This window comes from Cydia splendana, chromosome 25 (genome assembly GCF_910591565.1).
Source record: "Cydia splendana chromosome 25, ilCydSple1.2, whole genome shotgun sequence".
Classification (NCBI taxonomy): Eukaryota; Metazoa; Arthropoda; class Insecta; order Lepidoptera; family Tortricidae; genus Cydia; species Cydia splendana.
This window is the reverse complement of record NC_085984.1, coordinates 5,770,811-5,792,656: the sequence shown is the minus strand read 5'-3', so window position 1 is coordinate 5,792,656 and position 21,846 is coordinate 5,770,811. Positions and strand designations below refer to the sequence as shown.

The following is a 21,846-nucleotide window of genomic DNA, read 5'->3' as shown; positions in this document are numbered from 1 at the left end:
GTCGTTTTAAGTGTCCGTATGAAAATATTAATATTAAGTATAATTGCCGAAGAATCCCATGCCGCGACTGCGACGAAGTTTTGCCAAACAAAACTGCACTCTATAAGCATAGGAAGAAGGAGCACAGTTACGTGTCATTGCCGATCAATGATAATCAAGGTAATATAAGTAATAAATCATCATCATCATCACATTACAGTCATCGAGTATTTCTAGATTTCAGTCATCATATCACCTAGGTATTATTATTATTAGTAGTTAATTTTAGGTTTCGTTCTCAATATTAGCATAATACAAAATAGATGTAGTTTCGCTGTATTATATTTTAGAGAAATAAAATCATACTTTTTATCATATGTTATATTATATGAGATCATAATTTAGTGATTAGTCATTTAGTGTATAGATTTTTATTGTTGAATTATCACTCAGACCGGCTTTTAAAGGTGAAGTTTAACGTTCATTATCTTCCTCGCGTTATCCCGGCTTTTTGCCACGGCTCACAGGAGCCTGGGGTCCGCTTGGCAACTAATCCCGAGAATTGGCATAGGCACTAGTTTTTACGAAAGCGACTGCCATCTGACCTTCCAACCCAGAGGGGAAACTAGGCTTTGTTGGGAATAGTCCGGTTTCCTCACGATGTTTTCCTTCACCGAAAAGCGACTGGTAAATATCAAATGATATTAGGTAACTATGTAAGTTGTGGACGAAAGTTACCTGATTTTACAGTACGTAAGTTCCGAAAAACTCATTGGTATATGAAGTAACGTTGTAATTGTAATAAATATGTATAACAATTTAAAAATACATAAAAAATATTTTTTCAATATTTAATATTTCACAAAAGTTTACGAGATCGTCTTCCTACCATTGTCGAATTTGACCACGACTCACTATATGAGCTTGGGGTCTCGCTAACTTAATTACAAAGGTAGCCTTGGCGCTCGATCTTATCCTTAACTCTTCGATCGTCACAGACGTCAACTGACGCGCGCGGCTACAGCCCAATATCAACTTTCAACACGACAAGGTTCACGATGACGCGCCCCACGCGGCGTTGAAAGGGTTAACCCTTAAATACATAGTGTTGCCAAATGTCTACAAAGCATTAGACAGCTCACAGATTTAAAAAAAGGCTTACGTTCTTGAACGCACCTTTATACCAAACGTCAAGTAGCATGGTGACGATTTAACGGTTAAATTTACGCAATATTTTTAATTTATAAACATTATATTCGTTTTAAGACGAAAAGTCGGAAAGCTTAGAAAAATCCAGAAGTTGATAATTTTTAGTATGTGATTTTGAACGCGTGTTTTCAGGGTTTGTAATTATTTTATATTTAAAAACTTTATCATATAGATCACAAATAGTGTACCTTTCTAATGGTAGTAAAAATATTCATATATCTATTACTGAAAATTACATATTTACAGAAATATGATTTAGCCAATTCAACTTCTAACACCGATTTCGCAGTGAAAATCATTATATTTTTTTTTACTATTTTTCCTAGAATCGGCAAACAATTATGTGATACATATATTAACTTCGGGCAAAAAGAAAAAATCATGCATTAAGGGTTAAGAATGTGAATGAACGTTACAGGGTTGGGTGGTCAGCCGCATACGGAGGCGCGTGCGGCGTGCACGCACTGCGGGCTCAGCTTCCCCGCCAACCTGCTGTCACACCATCTCAAGTAACTATAGCCGGTCAAGCAAGTTTGTCAGTAGAAAAAGGCGCGAAATTCAAATTTTCTATGGGACGATAGCCCATGGCGCCTACATTTTTTAAATTTGTGTAGCAGGCACTGGCAGTAACTGGCCACCTGTTAGTAACTGGCCGCCCTAAAGTAAAAACGATTTATATTCACCTATAAACAGAATTAATTTTAGTATAAGGTGGCTAGTTATTGAAGGCTGGCCAGTTATTGAAACCTTATACTAAAATGAATTCTGTTTATAGGTGAATAGAATTCATTTTTAGTTAGGGTGGCCAGTTACTGGCGAATTCCCTACTATGAGGTTTTGAAACCCTTTAAAACCCTCCACAGGTTAAACTGTGTCGTATGATTAAGCTTTCTTACTCTTACATTATGTGAGTCGCTTTACTTCAAACTCGAAACGTCAACCCAACTGTCAAATTTTGAGATTTTGGTGTTAAGAAAAAATAATAGGGTAGATATTTCCTAAAGGGGCCCACAGATTACCAGTTCGTCGGACGATATCAGCCTGTCAGTTCGGAACTGTCACCTTTTGCGATTAACTGACAGGCTGATATCGTACGGCGAACTGGTAATCTGTGGGCCCCTTAAGAGTTTGAAGTTAATCGACTCAATTGGTGGTTGGACTTTACGATATTTATTCCATAAGTACTTGTCAGAAGCAACCAACTTTGTATCTTATGTATAAATAATGTATAATGTCCATCAGGGAGGTCCATGGGCAAGATGCGCAGTATCCGGCCACCCGGTCACACACCTGCACCGTCTGTGGTCACGCCTTCCGCACTGCGTCCATGCTTAATGAACACTCCAGGTATGTCCTACATATAGCACGCAATTATTGTACTTCAGAAAGGACACGGGGTTACACCTGGAATATGTGCATCTTATCTTATTGTTTTCGGGGGCCCCTGCGGATACACTTCGACCCATAGGGATCTTTTGTGCAATTACCCCCTAGAGAAGATCCGTCAACTACTCAAGAGCTTTTCCCACCATCGCCATGTGCCGGATGATGGAGCTCATGGGTAGCGTTTTGAAGTCCTTTGGTTCCAGATATCCTGCTCCAAAGTCCTACATTCTTTGTCTGGCGAGGGCGTGACATTCACACATTAGGTGTTTTACTGTCTCTTCCTCCTCGCCACACATACCTACGACAATCGGTGTTGTCAGAGTGTCCCATCTTGGCCAGAATTGTATTGTAATATGTGCAAATAAGCGTTTCGCGCTGCGTCCATGCTCATCGAACATTCCAGATATGTCCTACATATAGTACAGTATTATTGCACTTAATAAAGTACTCGCGGTCCACTAACAAAAATCGAAAGATAAGTAGTTAAACGCTATTATATTGAATACTTGTAAAGTAAAATATCGTGTTATTTTCTCGTTTCATTTTACTTGTTTGCTCACAGGATTCACACCGGTGAGCGGCCGTTTCCGTGCGACGTGTGTGGGGTGGCTTTTAGAAGGTGAGTCTGATAACTGCATCGTATGCCTGCGGTCCTACTGGTAGTACCATCGCCCACAATGTTAATTGTCCATCGGTAGACCTTATGCCTCTTGTAATAAGATCCACCGATAAACAGAGGGGCTACCGCGAAAACCGATATTCGCAAATTGCGGGGATCTTTCTCTTTTACTCCAAGGAAGGCGTAATAAGAGTGACAGAGAAAAATGCCCGCAATTTGCGAACTTCGATTTTCGCGGTTATAGCCGGTTGTGTCGCTAAACTTTAATCTCGGGTAAATCCATTCGACCCTCTCAGCAAATATCTGCCCTATTAGTCCTATTACCTTTTCTTAATACTAAAACCGCATTATCTGACAGATGGATTTACCCGAGTTTGAAGTTAAGCGACTCAGGCCGCGTAGTCAACATGCCAATCGCTTATGCTTCGTAGCGATCGAAACGCAACTGTCACTGTCGCACTAATATGAGAGAGTAATAGAGACACAAAGCCTTGGCTAGGCCGGTGCTGTTTGTACCAAAAGCATTTTTAGCATATGTTTCTAATTAGCTATGTGCGAGAGTGCGTGGGGGGGGGGGGGGGGGAACAAGCAACGACAATAAACAGTGTGGGAATAATTTCAATGGTCCCTAGCATTCCAAACTACTAATAAGTCTATACATTTGTTCGTCTGTCCATTTGATTCACATAAAGTTTTAAGTCATAAATAGTCATAATGTATTGTTACAAGCTTTTATTTACTTTCACCTGACTGTTGTCTGTCTGTAATCAAATCTTGCAAGTTAAATTTGATCCACTTCCCGGTTTCCGATTGACCTGAAATATTGCATACATACGTAAGTCGGGTGACAATGCAATATTATGGTGTCATGGAGCTGATCTGATGATGGAGACCGGAGGTGGCCATAGGAACTCTGTGATAAAACAACGAAACCTAATTGTGTTTGGAGTTTTTAGAATGGTCTCGATGAGTATTAGTTGTCTGTGGAAAGAAAAGTACAGTCAGCGATACCTAAAAGCTTGTACCAAAAATGATTTTTTCGCAAAAACTTATTTGTCATATTATCATTTGTCCTTAAATTGAAACCGTTAACTTTTCAGGATTTTCGTAAGGTTATATATCCTATAGATAGGTTAGGTTAGATTTGTTTTATGGCAATCCTGAAAAGTTACGCGATTCTGAGCCAAACAAATTATGACTAACGAAAATGCGGACAAACTTAAAACTGACTAACAACATACACACATCTGACTAATAACATTATGGCTTAAACCTGTTTGGGAAACAATAGAGACCCGTTCTTCTGTCTGTAGAGCGACAGCGATGCGCAACCACCGTTTGATCCACACGGGCGTCCGAGCGTGGGGCTGCGCGCGCTGCCCGAAGCGTTTCCGGATCCGCTCCGACCTCAACACACACTCGAGACTCAAGCATCCGTTGCATTTTGCTGTTATCGAGGTAAGTACCTGGTGTACCATCGAGATCTGATGATAGAGACAGGAGGTGGCCATGGGAACTCTGTGATAAAACAACGCAACCTCATTGTGTTTGGGGTGGTCAGAATTGTCTCGATGAGTATTAATTGCCCGTGGAAAGAAAAGTACAGTCAGCGATAAAAGCTTGTACCAACAATGTGTTCGTCTGTAGGTGTCGGGCCTGGATCCGAGCTCGGAGCAGGTGACGCAGGCGCTCGCCGTGAACAATATCGCCCGAGAGAGCGTCCTTGAGATCACTAAGGTTTCCTTCCCCAAGGTAAGTATTCTGAGATATTCTCTTTTTTTTTATACCACATCGGTGGCAAACAAGCATACGACCCGCCTGATGGAAAGCAGTCACCGTAGCCTATGGACGCCTGCAACTCCAGAGGTGTTACATACGCGTTGCCGACCTTTTAAATACCTGTACTCTGTTATTTACTAATGAAAACCAACTATGCATCTTTGTTTGGCCTAAAGGTTGACTGGTAGAGAACGCCGTGTAGCATTAAGTCCGCCTTCTGTCGCTGTATATTTTTTACTGTGTAATAAAGTTTAAATAAAAATAATAGAAAGTCTTAGTTACTAAATTAGTAATTTATTACTAAACTATTTTTACTTTGAAATATTCTCGTAAGATTCTTTCTATTTTTTTTTGGTCTTGATATTTCTGAAAAAAAAATGAATGTTTGACAAAATTGTAGTAACTAATTGAAGATGTAATTATTTCCGGATTTTGTAATTTAATCACATCTATGACTGTTATAATCGGTTCGGTCCATGGGGCCTAATTCTCCGAATGTCTAGTCGAGTTACGTCAATTCCCCGAATGTCTAGTCGTCATTCGTCAATTACTTTTTAGTCGTTCGCTATAGTCTACATCGTAAACGGGCTAGAACGCAAAATGACCACATAATTTTTTCAAACAAACAAACAATTTATTTATTTGCAAAAAAGGGTAATTACAGGTCTTATTGTTATACAGTATTATGTTCCACCTTTTCAGCTGTGTACAAACAGCATGCAAATCCATAAAGGCATCTTAAAAATATGTAGTTACATTTGAAAACTAACTATATAACTTTAACATTTTATTAAAATTATCAAATACTTTATAATTACCTACAGCCATTTATATAGTTTTAACCATAACCAAATCGATTACAGGTAACATTTATTTACAAATTTACACAGATCGTTACTTAATCTACGTTATTTAAAAAATCTTGTATACTATAGAAACACCGATCAAGAAGCCAATTTCTTAAAGTTTGCTTAAACTCATTGCCTTCGAGAGCTTTTATCTTAACTTTTATCTTATTTTTCCGTTTTATCTTAACTTTATAGCGATGTCGACGAAGCCCCGCTTGCGCGGGGCTCTATTCTGTGCTGTTTGGCGTTCGGCCATTTGAAGAAACCTAACGAACCTAACCTACCTATATCAAATGTGGTGATATAAAAAGTGGTCATTTGGCATTGGAACTAGACATTCGGGGAAATAGACACAAGTTTAACTTATAATGTAGTACTAATAACTTCAATTAAGTAAATTAGTTCATTTTCGATTGATATAAAGTTTTATTCTCCTAAGGCCCAGCTATACAAATGAAAGATCCAGAATTTGCCACTGATATTTGAACCTTTAGTGCAGGGAATAGAGTTAAATTTTGGCTTTGTTTGAAAACTGAACGAAACAAAAGAAATGCGACTCTATTCCAATTGAATATGATTTAAATTTCATCGAACTGAATAAGTACTATATGTAGGACCTTGGGCCTTAGGAGGATATTAGATTTGAATAAAGAGAAATCTGCACTATGATAAAGTCTTTCCTCACTATCATGTCAAATCCGAGCTCACGTAGACTTTAGTTTTGTTTCAATTGATTTTAAAAAGAAATTTGACTTTAATTTTTATATCCCAGTGCCTATTTTATTTGGGTGGGGGAGTCTTACTTAAGGTGCCGTAGGTTAAGAGAGCGGAGTTTTTGAAAAAACCGTACCTTTTTAACAAGCTTTTATTAGGTCGACCTGTATGTAACTAACTGTAATGGAATTTAAGGTAATTAATTTAACCATCTTCCAAGGATCGTAGCGTCATGAAAATTGACAGCTGTATGTAGTTCTGATGACAATACAATAATATGGTACTGTCGAACGTCGAACTGATCTGATGATGGAGACATGAGGTGGCCATAGGAACTCTGTGATGAAACAACGCAACCTAATCGTGTTAGGGGTTTTTAGAATTGTCTCGATGAGTATTAGTTGTCTGTCGTAAGAAAAGTACAGTCAACGATAAAAGCTTGTACCAAAAAAGAAAATTTTGCCAAAAACTTATTTAGAAAACAATTTTACGGTTGCCAAACAAAAATTTCATTTATAATCTTGAGGATTTTCTCTAGGGATTCCTCGGACTTCAGCGTGTTGAATCCTGTTTTTTTTAAATTCACACGATGGAAAAGAATCACGAGCATAGGTCTATAAGGCACTAAATTTGTAACAATTTATACACTAAAGCTGAAAATATGAAAATGACTCCTAAAAATGTGCAATTTTATTTTTGAGAGAATTACTTTTTTCTTTTTTGAAACTTACAATAAATTAAAATTCAATAACATTGTATTCGCGGTCCCGAGCACGCACCTCCGTTTCGCTTACGCTCAGTGAGAGAAGATCACGAACCTACGGGGACTTAGCGCCACTTGCACCATCCCACTAATCCAATCCAATCATCACACATCCAATGTCAAATTGTACTGGTAACCATGATAACTGCAGGGGCCCATTTCTCAAAAGCTTGTAACTTGTAATACAAGCGGAGGTCACTTTTTGACAGCTTTTGTTAAAAAGGGACTTGCACTTGTATTACAAGTTACAAGCTTTTGAGAAACGGGCCCCTGGTCTAACCAGTTGTACTGTATTGTAGTTGGGGCGATTGTCCCCAACTCAACGACTTGCGCCTACTTTGCGTGATAGGGGGTGGGCTAGTCCTGCCAGCCCAGCTCCTCGAGGAATCCTATCAAACCTTTGATGTTGAGTAGGACCTCGGGGAGGTCTTTCGGGGATCCGAGATGTTTTGCCCTGTATGGGGCCACTCCGCTGCATTCCAACATCACGTGAGAGGTTGTTTCTTCCTTCTCCATGCATCCACGGCATAGGGGACTGTCTGTGACACCTGTTATAAAAAGATGTTTGTTAAAAAGTCCATGACCTAGCTGTTATGACCAGAGATCGGACAGATTGGCGTCATTGCTCTCAATAATGTGGACATGGCTCCAAATTTGATTAAATAATTAATCATTTAATTTTTTTTCACCTGAGATTTAATTTTGTTCCCTAGTCAATAAATAGCACTTAAATAAATTAAATATATTTTTAATATAAAAAATGAGTACCTACAGAAAATTTTAAAAACATGCTGATTCATTGATTATTTTCTCTAATAAATTTACATTATAAGAAATCTTTGTGTTATTTATTGATTAGGAATCAAAATTAAACCTCAGGTAAGAAATTAATTAAATGATTAATTATTTAATCAATTTTGGAGTCATGTCTACATTATTGCGAGCAATGACGCAAATTTGTCCGATCTCTGGTTATGACACTGGTTATCATACTCTTGCTGAACGGTATCGGGAGAATCGGGGGTTTAACCGGTTAACCCCGGGTTAGTGAATGGTGCAAGTGATCCTTAGGAATGTGAGATAATGTGTGGTGCAGGGCGCGCGGCACGTGGTGCCGGACAGCGCGCGCGCGCTGCTGCTGCTGGACGCCGCGCGCCGCCCCGCGGCCTGGACGCCCGCACCCCCCCACCACCACCACCACAACTACGCCACCGGTAACACTATACAGTGTGGTCTAAACTAGTGGGCCCTGGAGGGAAAACGCCTTAAAACCTTAAGTTAGCTCATTTTACTTAAAGGAAACATTCTTTTATTTTTTTAAATTAGCAATACTGCATTCATCGATTTTTTTTAATTCACTTGTATCGCCTGGGAAACGAACTAACTAAAAATAAAAAATAAATGCTATTTTATTCCACTAGTCGATACAGTCTGTCAGTCTGTCTGTCTGTCAATCAGTCTGTCGTACAAAGTATCCATAAAATTGAATATTTAGTATTTTTGTAATTTTTAGCCGGTTCGACTCCCGGACGAGGCAAGCGAATTAAAAAAAATATTTGAATGCAGTTTTGTTTCTTTATAAAAATAAAAAATTGTTTTCTTTAAGTAAAATGAGCTAACTTAAGGTAATTTCCCTCCAGAGCCCATTAATTTTTTCGACGCTGTATTGAGGTATATTGCTACTCGTTAGTCTTGCTGATTCTCTTTATAAACTTTACATTTCAGACTAAACTTAAGGTTCCTTTCATTTCATTAAACATCGGTTACACGCTAATTCTGGCTTCAGTTCAGTTCATCAGACTGAAGGGAGAATTATCGTGTAACACGCGGACTGATGGACTGATGGTCTGGACTGATGAAAATTTAAATTTTTAGATAATATTCGTCAGTCTATTTTGAATGACAGGAAACTGGTAGGAGACTGATCGTGTAACCTGTTCGTGTCATTCTCGCGTCAGTCACCATATTAGGCAAGACTAAATGACTATTGCGTTCTGTGTCCAAACGGCGACTGTGTCGTAATTTTATCAGTCTGTTGTCAGTCTGGACTGATCGTGTAACCGTGGCCATTTTCCATCATTCTGGCATCAGTCAAAACTCGAATGGACTGATGGACTGAACTGACGCCAGAATTAGCGTGTAACCGACGTCTTAGATATTGTATTTACTCATAATTCTATACACCCGCATCCACAGCCCCGCCAGAATATTCTAATTTGTCTACCCCCTCTTAGACCATAATATAAATAATAATGTCATTGTTTCATAGCGGAAATGCCGAACATGACATACGCACGGCGAGGCCGCGGCATCGCCAGAAACACTCGCTTTGTCGGCCCACCCTCACAAGTACAGGTAACTTATAGTTCATCACCATACCTGGGGCCTTACCATGATGTCCTTATTGCGATTCTGTTTAGAACATAAACTGAATTGCTAAGGGACGGAGTTATGCAACTTATATAGCTCCGTCCTTTAGCAATTCAGTTTAAGTCCTAAACAGAATCGCAATAAGGACATCATGGTAAGGCCCCAGTACAAACTCGGAGCACGAACGAACACTAATTGATGTTTATTATTAAAGTTTATTGACGTATGCATTTGCTTATTGAAAATCCTGTATTAGTATAAAAAGATTATTCAGTTTAGATTGTGTAGAACCTGGGGATAAATTACCCCCGTGGTGGCACCTAAAATTTACTTATATTCGCATATTAAATGCTTGAAATCATTTAAATTTAAATACACGCCACGCAATAAGGCATTTCTATTTAAAATTGTATCAAATTTTTTTGTGTTAGAATTGGGAATTTTTATTTTATTTCTACACGGAATCACGAGTTTTTTCCATTTTTACTGAGAAAAAAACAGTCCCCAAAATTTTTGGTCCGTTTGGTTACGGTTTTCAATACAACCTCTATGACCGTAACAAAACGGATAGCAAAAATTTTTTATGATATTTTGGGGACACTTTATTTCTCGTATTAGGTTCTAAGAAGCTCGTGATTCTGTGTGGAAATAATATAAAAATTCCAAAATCTAAAATGCAAGTTGTGGGTACGACTTTAAATAGAAATGGGCATTACTGGGCAGTAACTTTATGATTATTAAAACAATAGGAAAATTAAATGTATGTAGGTACTTATTAAAACCACAATCTCAAGCCAGCGTTAACCAAGATGTTATTTGTTTACTTTTATTACTTCCAAGTGAACTAAATGTTAACTAATTAAATGTTACTCCTTATTGTTGTTATCTCCATGGTATAGTTCATTTAGTTTTTTCTAAAGGCCGCTAGGTGTCAATAAAATTGGAATGTACTATTAGTTATAGTTTAGTCGACTGTACATATACAAAGATTTTATGTACGAAATATCATTTGATATCTAAGTAACACTATCTTTTCGGTGAAGGAAAACATCGTGAGGAAACCTGCATACATCCGCGAAGAATTATTTATAATGTGCATCTCATTTCACCCAGGACCTGACAGGCCTGAACGTCGAGATGCTTCTACAAGACAACCTGCTCGAGCAATCCGCGCTCAGCGCTCGCCAGTTGCTCGACCCCATGCTGCTGTTCCACACCCCGCCACAGCAGATGCAGGCCGACGTCAACCATTAAGGCTGTGTGCGTGAGAGTGGCGCCTACCTGGTGGCTTGTATAGGGAGTCAAAAATGTAACATAAACTAGTTTTAGTCCCAAACTTCAATTGTACAATACTTTGTTTTTGAGGGTTCCGTACCCAATGGGTAAAACGGGACCCTATTACTAAGACTCCTCTGTCCGTCTGTCTGTCTGTCACCAGGCTGTATCTCTAAACCGTAATAGCTAGGCAGTTGAAAGTTTCACAGATGATGTATTTCTGTTGCCGCTATAACAACAAATACTAAAAACAGAATATAATAAATATTTAAGTGGGGCTCCCATACAACAAACGTGTTTTTTTTTGCCGTTTTTTCCGTAACGGTAGGTACGGAACCCTACGTGCGCGAGTCCGACTCGCACTTGGCCGGTTTTTTAGTATTAGAAAGAAGCTAACCGATCGACACCCGGACCTCGAATGTTTCTAAACTTACGTTTTTGTTCATAAATAAAAAAATTCTACGTACCTATATGTGCAATGTGTATTTACCTAGTCATTTAAGTGCAATACCTACTATAAAATGTTTACTTAGTTCAGTACTTAATAAAAAGTTATGAAATTGAATTTGCATTTTTATTAGCTCTTATTTTACTCGCTTTTATATAGGTAACTAAAACTAAGTTATAAACTGAAATACCTAATCCCACCTAAGATTACCTAAGAAGTTAAAGTTTCAACCAAATTTCGACCACTCTTTAGTACCCGAATAACCTGAAATTTTACAATGTAATCCTAAACATCGAGCTGTTCTGATGATTGAGACCGAAGTTGGCACTAAAACCTGCGGACACACTCCTGACTTCGGGTAAACTCGGCTCAGCGTTGCTTCGAGCAATTATTAGGGTAGGCACCACTTGACGTCCTTTTAATTGCGTGCACGATCACAGATACGATAATCACTTGAATTTTGACAACCCTAAATAGCCGAAAGGGATAGTGCCATACATTAGAAAGGGATAGCATGATTCGACCCTGAATCGCTGTCAAAGTTTGGTTTTGTAGGAAGTGTCCTTTCTGTACGGTAGTACTATTATGTATTCTGTGACTAAACATAGGAATGTGTGTTAGAATTTAGAAACATCGCAACCTCATTGAGTTCTGTATTGGTAGAATCATTTCGATGATGTAGGTAAGTAGATGATTGTTTAAAGACCAGTACCGTCGACGATAGAAAGTGTCAAAAACAAAATGTTTATTAAACTTTTATGATTGTATTGGTTTGAACTCGTGCAGTCACGTGAAATCTGAACAAATAATACTACCCTCATTGTAAAAGTTTCTTCTAATATTCAGCTTTAGGCTTTAAGATTATTTTTACACAACTTCGGTAGTTAATAAATACAATCCGGCTGGAACAAGCTAGACGAGTAATGCAGATCCTTCATCGCTGATATCGCTATAGTACTTTACAGTGCGTTCTCTAGAGCTCTAGATGGCAAACATACATAGGTACTTTTAATTATAAGTAGGTACCTATTAAATTTCTTTATCGTACTTATTAAGTTATTACCCATATAAATACCATCAGGTTACCGATATAAATACCTGGACCTGTGGGCGCAGCACGGTTCCATTTTTATCGTCTATCACTATGCGCGTCCCTTTCGCACTTACGTACTTGTTAGAACGTGACAGGCATGGTGACAAGGGATAAAAACGCGACCGTGCTAAGCCGCCTGGGCTCGCCTACTTATATGGGTAACCCCTTAAAGCATATCATCTAACGGATTTTTACACAAACTCCAATTTGTGACCATTTCGGTTTTCCTAGTCGTCGAAGTACCTACCTACTTAAGTAGAAAAAATTCATCAGCATTTCACATCCTTTTCCCATTGGTCACTGTCGATGTCGATATACTGCGTCGTACACCCACTAGTTGCCAGACTTGAATTTTGTAACATTCCGCCAACCGCTGGCGTTCAGTCATCCCACCATGGACTCAAAGAAGAAAAACAAGACCCGCTCTTCGAAGGCTGGGATCATTTTCCCCGTAGGCCGCATACATCGGCTGCTAAAAAATGGGAACTATGCGAGGAAAGTAGGCGTTGGATCTGCTGTATATCTCGCAGGAGTTGCAGAGTATTTAGCAGCTGAGATATTGGAGTTAGCAGCGCAAGCGGCCCAAGATAATAGCAGAAGCCGTGTAGCGCCTCGCCATATCCTGTTAGCAGTCAAGAACGATGATGAGCTCCGGAAACTCCTGGCTGGCGTCGTCATCTCTGAAGGCGGTGTGCTGCCTTCCATCCGTCAGGAGCTGCTGCCGAAGAAGACCATCAAATCGTCGCAAGAAGATTGAGGACAACTTGCCTGATTGTGTGATCTAGTCCGACAAGTTTCTAGTGGAACGAAGACACCGGCGTTTTGTGCCGTGAGAATTATAACCTTTAAAAAATTGAGAAGCGTTTAAATGTGGAGAGAAATCGAATGAAGAATTATTTGAAAATTTTGAGAAGCATTTAAGTGTGAGGAGAAATCGGTGAAGAATAATATATGAATAGTTTTAAGTAATCAATTGAATTTAATTTTGCCTGCTTAATTATAAAAGAAAAATGTCCTTTTCAGGACAGAACATTTTCATTGTTTCTATAACACGATCGTCAATCGAAAGGTTCAATCAAATACGAGTAGGTACGCAAATTGCATTCCAGTTGCAATTTTTATGAGAACTGCACATATTTAATTGCACAGTAAAGGTATTTTTTAAGAAAAAAATTCAATTGGTAAAAAATTTACCTATTTGATTAGGTATATTGTATTACTTTACCCACATGAAGGTTTGATGACTAACCGAACAAACTAACGAGCTTAAATTATGTTTTCTCGTTATTCTACATTGGTCCCATCGTAGAACGAAGGAGAACTACGAACTCTTGTTGATTCTACGACTAATTTACTCAGGTAATATATTTGGTCTGCTAATAAACATTGAAGTACCCTTGTGTATGATTGATCGATCGATTGACGCTAGAGAAACATCGAAATTTTGCAGCCCTGAGAAGGGCTTTGTCAGAGATTCACTTCTTACTTAAATATATTTACATTAGCAGCTATTTCTTCTTCACGCACGTTCTCCCCGAACCCTCCTCGCTAGCTGGATATCCTTTGGCATAATCGTGACGCGCTTAGCATGGATAGCACATAAATTCGTGTCTTCGAACAGTGCTACTAGATACGCTTCGCTGGCTTCTTGTAGAGCGGCCACGGCTGAGCTCTGGAACCTCAAGTCCGTTTTAAAATCTTGTGCAATCTCACGAACGAGTCGCTGGAACGGCAGCTTTCTAACGAGGAGTTCTGTGCTCTTCTGGTATCTTCTGATTTCTCGCAGCGCGACCGTTCCGGGCCTGTATCTGTGGGGTTTCTTCACTCCGCCGGTCGCCGGGGCGCTCTTCCGTGCTGCTTTCGTAGCCAACTGCTTCCGCGGGGCCTTTCCTCCTGTGGATTTCCGCGCTGTTTGTTTCGTACGAGCCATTTTGTTAAATTATTAACTTAACCTAACTTAACTATAGTGTGTGTATAATATTATTATAATGTACTGTCTTGCTTTGTGCGAAGATTCTAGTAAGCGTTACGTTTATATAGCCTCGCTTTGCCCCCACTATGGTAGTAGCAAATGTTTATTGTAAATGAGGGTAGATTGAATTTCTTAAAATAAAACTACCCGCACCGAAATACACTAATGCTTAGCCGTTAATGTACCGTTATTTAAACCGCAATGTTGAATTTGGAAGGTATAATGTAATTGTATTAGTTATATCTACCTACCTATTAGATTTAGGTTTATGAACATATATGTACCTAGTAAAAATCTTCACCGATCCACAAAATGTCATACAGAGAGTCAGTTTAGAACGAAATTAACTATTTGTGTATTAATATTAGGTATGAATAAGTTAAGATATTAATGTTAGGATATATTACGTAGGAACAAATAATATTAGTAAGACAGGTTTGCCTCAATTCCCATTTATGCGGTAGAAAAATTAACATTTAATAGATTGAAACAACTTAGATTTGCCAAGGACAGAGGGAAGTTCCGGTAAAGACAGATTAGACAGACCAGCCGGCCTAGCCAAGGTTACAATCGCTATCGCTTCTACAACGAAAAGCATTATGTCTCTCTATCCCTCTTCCATATTAGTGTGACAGTGACAGTTGCGTTTCGATCGCTACGGAGCGTAAGCGATTGGCATCTTAGCTACGCGGCCTGTAGTTTTCATAGGGGGAGATGGAAAAATCTGTCTTCTTATCATTTATGGCTTGATCTTAAGCAGCCACCGCAGCCAATGGCCGCTTGCATTTAAGTACGGGATCGCAAGTACGGGACCGAGGTGTCCAATACCTACTTCAAGGTGGAGATATTTCACGGTTTCCCCATTCCGACCTTTATCAGCTCCGGCTTGACTTCGAATATTTTTGAAGCACCACCACTGATGTGTACTTCTTAGACTAGGTACCTACCTATATTTTGAGGTAGGGATTGAACAATTGATGTCTGTGCGAAACACGAAAAGCTGCGGCCCTGAAAAGGGCCTTGTCTTGTCAAACTACAATTATTTCGTTACATTCCGATGTTTGATGCTGATTTTTAAACGTACATACCTAACCCTAACCTAACTTAACCTAACCTAACTAAGCTTCCAAATCGCTGTCTTATTTTGTGCAAATAGTGTTGAGTCGACTTGGCTTTTATAAGACTAGCAGGAAAGGTTTTTATTAATTTTGAGGGTAGATTATATTAACAAAAGTTTATCTACCCGCTATTTTAAACTTAGTGATGCTTAATAACCGTTAAAGTACCGTTATAAAGTAGTTTATTTAAAATTTGTACAGTCAACACGAAATGTGCATAGGTACAATACAAAACTACTACGATTTTCAAAAATATTACCTGGTATCTGAAGAAACATACCTTTTCACCTCAGCAGCTCGAACAAGGGTACTTTGCTTTTTAAAAACAGTGAGAAAAATGCGATTTTGCTCACTGAGTGAGACAAAATGACATTCAAGTGACCTTTATAGTCAAATGTCATTTCAACATGCGGGGTCTAATACAAGTTCGATATACTTGGGTTCTATTATCTCTGTCCCTCTAGGTATGTTCTCACTGCTTAGGGTGAAACATTTTGTGTACTACACGAGATCAAAGTTATTTACATCTCGTGCGCTTTTGAATCCCTTACTACGCTCAAGATTCTAAATTAGATTCACTCGCTACGCTCGTGAATCTATTATAGAATCTTTCGCTTGCACGGGACTCAAAATAAGCACTCGAAGAAATATCAAACTTTGATCTCTTGTTGTACAAATAACTATTGGCAACAATAGTTAAATCTTACATAAAATCAAAAAAATCAATCAATCTTGCATAAAAATGCGGACCAGACAATCATTTACGATGGTATTATAGGTTCACACCCATAATAACATAATAAATAACAAAACAAAAAACAAACAAAACAAAACAAAATAACAATATGTGAAACATATGAACCGATTGACCCTGACTAGCAAACTAGTTTTTATTTTAATTAGGCACAAAAAAATATAAATAAATTGCTTTATAAAAATAAAAGAGAATTAAGTATTGAAAGAACATAAGTAATAGGTATATGCGAATAGAAAAGAAAGAAATGACAATAGACGTGCACGTGCGTGTTGTACACTTATAATGTACAGATCCTTACGAGAGACGGCACACCGCTTGCGTGACGTGTGCGTGCGCGGCTCAAACATTTTAGCGCACGCGCACATCTACGCACACGCAGCCGGTGTGCTCTGGCCTTCAATGTTTGCTTCTGCTCCGCACACGCGTACCAAGTATCTGGCATTCTCACTTGTACGGCAAAAACAAATTCCCGTACAAGTGAGAATTGTGTACTTACCGGAGACTTGGCACGCGTGTGCGGAGACGAAACCTACACTATAATGCCTTTCCGACAATTTTATGAAAAGTAGGCACCGAGCGGTACCACTGTTATTAATGTCATTCTTACTGAAAGTGTTGTGCCTTGAATACACCTGTGAAAAGGATAGACTGGTTTTGATTGAAGTCTGTGCGAAACACGAAAAATTGCGGCCCTGAAAAGGGCCTTGTCAGATAGCATTCACATTACCAAAGCATAATCAACTTAATAAATAATTTATCACATTCGAGTCTATCCACCGAAACCATACAACGTCCTGCCTTGTCTCTTCAGCGCGTAGACGACGTCCATGGCAGTGACCGTTTTCCTCTTAGCGTGCTCAGTGTACGTCACGGCATCTCTTATGACGTTTTCTAGAAACACCTTCAACACGCCGCGAGTTTCTTCGTAAATGAGGCCGGAAATTCTTTTAACGCCGCCACGGCGCGCAAGTCTTCTGATGGCTGGCTTGGTGATCCCCTGGATGTTGTCTCGGAGAACCTTTCTGTGGCGCTTGGCGCCTCCTTTCCCGAGCCCCTTGCCTCCTTTGCCACGGCCGGTCATTGTGAGATGTTTGCAGTTCGGCGGTTGATACGAGACTGCGCTCGGCGCGGCGCGCTGCGTATTTATAGGCGCGGTTGAGTGAATATTTTTATTTAGGAGGGTAGATGTGTGTGGCAGTTTTGGAAGTACCCTCGGAATATTGAAATGGTGCGATACGAGTCTATTTTCTATTGGCTACTTGGTAACTAACGTAAACCAATAGACGAGCGATATTAAACATCCGTTAAAATTAATATTGCTGTTCATTGTAACCGCCGTTAAACTGAATTTGTCCCTTATTAATTAGGAATTAAAAAAAATTGAAGTGTGAACTTATTCATTCACTATATTCAAGACTGCCATAGAGGATAAATAAATATAATTTGCTATTATCAGGGCTCGGCAACTCACATGTGTCATCCTAGGAGTTGCAAGCGCAAATAGACTACGGTATCTGTTTTGAAATTAACCTAACTAACCAACCAACCAACAAGTAGGCAATTGAAGTCTTTGACATCGTGAAATGTTATTATTAAAGTGCCTATGACTCTATAATTAAAGTGTTATAACGGACCTGCTTCCTAAGTTAACATTTGCTAGCTTGTACCAATGATGTTGGCGTATGCGTGGCTTTTTTGGATCATGTATGTTATGACAAATGGCGGTAAAACAGTAAGACATACATACTATGACCAGTATGTTGCAAACCTATAACTTAATTTATTTTTAATAAGTAGGTACTTTTATAGTTATATTGCCTGAATGTTGTTGCTTTTCAAAGACAGAGGGTTAATACTACAGGGTGGCCCAAAAATACGTTCACAAATATTTTTATTACTTACGCCTTTTACAAAATGTAATAAAAAAATGAAACTACAATCATTTAACTAAAACTAAACGTCAAAGTATTTCTGGGCCAGTGTACAATGGAATGTAATAAAATCACGACATTGCTTTATATACATTTATTGACTACACAATCCATATACTCCTTTATTTTATATAATATATAAACTATACTATACATGCAACAACTACACTATTGAAAAAACATTTTAAAAATAGTTTACAAAGAATACTCCATTTAATGCACGGCGCCATCTGTCTCCATAAAAGGCACTTTTAAGGCACCTCGACTTAACCCTTTGACTGCTCAGTGACGTGTTATCACGTCGACGTCTGTGGCAGTCAAAAGTAATGTCACAAAATACATGTTTAGGCCGAGGGCGAAATAATGAATCCTGAGCTTAGCAACAGATTCAAGAGAATGCCAAACACAAATTTGCAATCAAATAACACTATTTTACACCTATTTATAGGAATGGGTCCTTTTTATGTCTCCATCTATCAAAAATCTATGAGTTGTGAAAAAATAAATCATATAATAATCATATTCATAATACTTTGAATTTCATATAACTTCGTTTTGCATATAAAGTATGTGAAACTCACTGTAAAAATTTTAATATAAAAATAACATGCTATCATATAGCTTATATTATATTTCGCTATGTATTTAGTTAACAAAAACTTAACTTAACGGTGAAACAAACGAGTTAAAGCAACGTACGTTTAAAATAAATACGAGTTCGTTAACCTTTTCACTGTCAAGGGTATAGTTGCCGAAATATAAAGTGAGCCGATCTTGTTCAAACTTGTTGGAGAGCTCGGCTAACTTTATATTTCGTCAACCTTACACGAAACTAGTGTCATCTTGTGACAGTGAAAGAGATAACGTAGCAGACGATAACTCTTAAGTAGTGTCAAGAGTCGATAACTGACAAAATGAGTACCACAGCCGAACAGAATACGTAAAACGTAAATGCGCTTGCAGCATTATAAACATCTTTACAGTACATCTGGTGCTACATTACGACACCAGGTGCTATAATAAGCACATTACGTAACTACGTCGAAAATTTAAAGGGCTATGTACTGTAAAACATTGTACATTACAAGTGCGAATAGGTAATTCGCAACTCGTTGCGAATTTCCTATGTTTAGCACTTGTATCGCAAATAACTATTACTGATGAAGAATAATCAGAACTCGTATTACATTAATAACTAGCGTATAAAGTAAGTTAACATTAAACACCCTTTCACTGCTCACGACAGGGTGCCAAGTGTCACAAACGTGATATTGACGAGTATCGACGTCACACATGCAGTGAAAGGGTTAAGGCACATCCACACTGTCATTTATTTATAAATAAACGACATTACACCATCCAATATTTGCAAAGATTATTTTGAATGTCTGTAAGGTACTGTCAGTACGGTGTTTCTATAAGATTTTGAACGGTTTCATATTAAAAAGTTTTAAACAGGTCTTACCACACAGAAATACGGAACCCTAAAAACGTTATTTGGCTCTTGGTTCTTACTCAAAGCTTGATTAAAACACACCTTACATTATTACAGACTATTCCAAATATACCCTTTACACATATTGTTTTAAACTAACACAATATTTAGACACTTGATATATTGTATTTACTTAAAAATAACTAACATATATTCAACCATAATTTTCGATTTAAAACTATTACTGTACGCCACTAATCACTTAAAAGCATTGCACAAAATATTGCAAATATAAACTTAAAATACATAATTAAACTTAAATAATATCAAATCATTTGGGAAACCTTCATCAAACCTATCAGTTCAAATCACATTCATTGGAGTTTTCATGTGCTTTCCTATCTCCATCCTACATTCGCATACAATATAAAAATGTATACCTTTATTTCGGTAATATCCGACACATTTTAGGCCTCAAAACAACCTTTAGTTACAGCTGGTCGTTCACTTAACGCGCCGACCGCCAAAGACGGCAACTGACGCGCGCGGCTGCAACCCAATATCAACCTTCGTGCATTGCGACAAGGTTCATGGTCACGCGCCTACGTTAGGCGTGGCGTAAGCTGAACGCAGCTGCACTACTAGTACGAACGCGTCGGTGTTATTGTCAATTTCCATAGTAAAATGAATGGTAGTGCTGCTATCGTTGGAAATGGACTGTCACCTTAAGGGTTAATGGGGTTGCCGTATCAAAGAGGTGGTTGCCAGGCAACCGACATTGTTTGAACGACTCAGAAACGACGCAGTGTGAATGCGCGATTGGCGCAGTCTTATGCAGTTATAGCCTTCTCGGTTACACTAATATCTTTTTACCATTCTTTTCCATTTTCCAAGACGTAAACTGAAAAAATTACTTTATTTCATATTGAAGTAAAATTTTCATTGCGTCAAGCTATTTCTTGCGTTCCACTTATTGAAATAAAATCAATACTACTACTTACAGTATAACACGTCTAACCCTTTGTACGCCACAAATATATTGACGTCATATCACGTCAAGAGTTTTTCATGTGGCATTCAAAGGGTTGACCGATTAACATAAGGCGGTATTAGAACGAAGATGAGGTGAGGGTTAGCTCTTACAACTATAATATAATATTATGGCCCCATAGTCACTATATTGTTTTTTTTAAATTCATCATCATTCTCTCATACATCATCATATCGTAATATTACGGCAAAGAGAATTTAGACTAGAGGCGTCTTGTCAAAGTAAATTTTGTAGTCAGTACATTTACTGCCATCTTTCGACACAAATCATAAAAACTTTTAGAACGCCATTTGACTTTGCTCCTTATTATTTCACTGATGAGTTAAATTTTTTAAATATCAAAAAGTAACGCCATCTACTCGACGATCGGCACTGTCGAGTAAATGTATTGACTAATTTACTTTGACAATATTACTCTAGTCTAAATTGTCTTTGTTTTTAGTCATGTCATAGAGAAAAAAATACATAGAGTGCTCACTCCATACATCAGTTTTAGTACCAAAAAGACTATTATTTTCGTAGTCGACATCTAGCATCGAGTAGCGGAATTATCAGCACTGCTTCTTTTGATTGACAAAAGATACGAGTTTTTTTTTAATGTAGTCACGATATGTGTAATATGTAAATTATCTGATTGGCCAGAGCATAGTCACAATACCGATATATGTTACCAGCAATTCGGTCAATGACTGTCAAGGTTTAGCACAGTTTATGGTCAGTTTACACTTTTCAATGGATATTAACATTTCGTGATCAGCGTCTTGTAGCTTTTAGCGAGCAGTGGTATAGGCTCCGTCGGTAGCCATGATTAAAGCCAACCGAATTAGGGTATCATCAGATTTATCCACGGCAACTTGAGGTCGGTTGCACCAAACAGTCTGGGCGCGATGTACGCGTTCCAAAACCGGGCGCCCCTCATACTAAAAGTGTCGACGTATAGTTGAAGCGTTCGCTAAATTTTATCGTATGGGAAGTTTCATAGTTGACTGCTGCGTGATGTTCATCAGACCGCTAAATGTGGCTGGTGCAACTGGCCTTTAAAGGCTCCGTCACACAGGCGCGTTTGGCGGGCGGCGCGCGAGCGGGGCGCGCCGCTTTT

At 38.5% G+C, this 21,846-nt stretch overlaps 4 protein-coding genes and 1 long non-coding RNA gene across 5 annotated transcripts in view; 2 read left to right on the top strand and 3 right to left on the bottom strand.

Moving 5' to 3' along the window:
• Positions 1-9,027, top strand: part of LOC134802649 (uncharacterized) — a 73,580-nt gene extending 64,553 nt beyond the window's left edge. Inside the window, exons 22-29 of the mRNA XM_063775285.1 lie at positions 53-159; positions 1,607-1,697; positions 2,431-2,535; positions 3,137-3,193; positions 4,507-4,651; positions 4,841-4,945; positions 8,394-8,511; positions 9,023-9,027. Coding sequence (XP_063631355.1) covers positions 53-159; positions 1,607-1,697; positions 2,431-2,535; positions 3,137-3,193; positions 4,507-4,651; positions 4,841-4,945; positions 8,394-8,511; positions 9,023-9,027 — 733 coding nt within the window. The remainder of the gene's footprint in view (positions 1-52; positions 160-1,606; positions 1,698-2,430; positions 2,536-3,136; positions 3,194-4,506; positions 4,652-4,840; positions 4,946-8,393; positions 8,512-9,022) is intronic.
• Positions 9,028-12,877: 3,850 nt separating this feature from the next.
• LOC134802648 (histone H2A, sperm-like) lies at positions 12,878-13,240 on the top strand. The gene has a single exon (XM_063775284.1). It carries the CDS (start codon positions 12,878-12,880, stop codon positions 13,238-13,240), a length of 363 nt encoding a protein of 120 aa, XP_063631354.1.
• A 685-nt stretch (positions 13,241-13,925) lies between these two features.
• LOC134802979 (histone H3-like) lies at positions 13,926-14,488 on the bottom strand. The gene has a single exon (XM_063775714.1). It carries the CDS (start codon positions 14,411-14,413, stop codon positions 14,003-14,005), a length of 411 nt encoding a protein of 136 aa, XP_063631784.1. The 5' UTR covers positions 14,414-14,488; the 3' UTR covers positions 13,926-14,002.
• A 2,526-nt stretch (positions 14,489-17,014) lies between these two features.
• LOC134802891 (histone H4) lies at positions 17,015-17,460 on the bottom strand. The gene has a single exon (XM_063775614.1). It carries the CDS (start codon positions 17,409-17,411, stop codon positions 17,100-17,102), a length of 312 nt encoding a protein of 103 aa, XP_063631684.1. The 5' UTR covers positions 17,412-17,460; the 3' UTR covers positions 17,015-17,099.
• An 882-nt stretch (positions 17,461-18,342) lies between these two features.
• LOC134802879 (uncharacterized) lies at positions 18,343-21,673 on the bottom strand. The gene is made up of 2 exons (XR_010145883.1): positions 19,777-21,673; positions 18,343-19,745 (listed from the first exon to the last, which is right to left on the bottom strand). It is a non-coding gene; the product is annotated as an uncharacterized LOC134802879 (long non-coding RNA).
• Positions 21,674-21,846: the final 173 nt, after the last annotated feature.

Bases quoted from the DNA above. Each gene is read 5' to 3' on its own strand.
- LOC134802648 (XM_063775284.1), top strand. From the start codon at position 12,878: ATGGACTCAAAGAAGAAAAACAAGACCCGCTCTTCGAAGGCTGGGATC.
- LOC134802979 (XM_063775714.1), bottom strand. From the start codon at position 14,413: ATGGCTCGTACGAAACAAACAGCGCGGAAATCCACAGGAGGAAAGGCC.
- LOC134802891 (XM_063775614.1), bottom strand. From the start codon at position 17,411: ATGACCGGCCGTGGCAAAGGAGGCAAGGGGCTCGGGAAAGGAGGCGCC.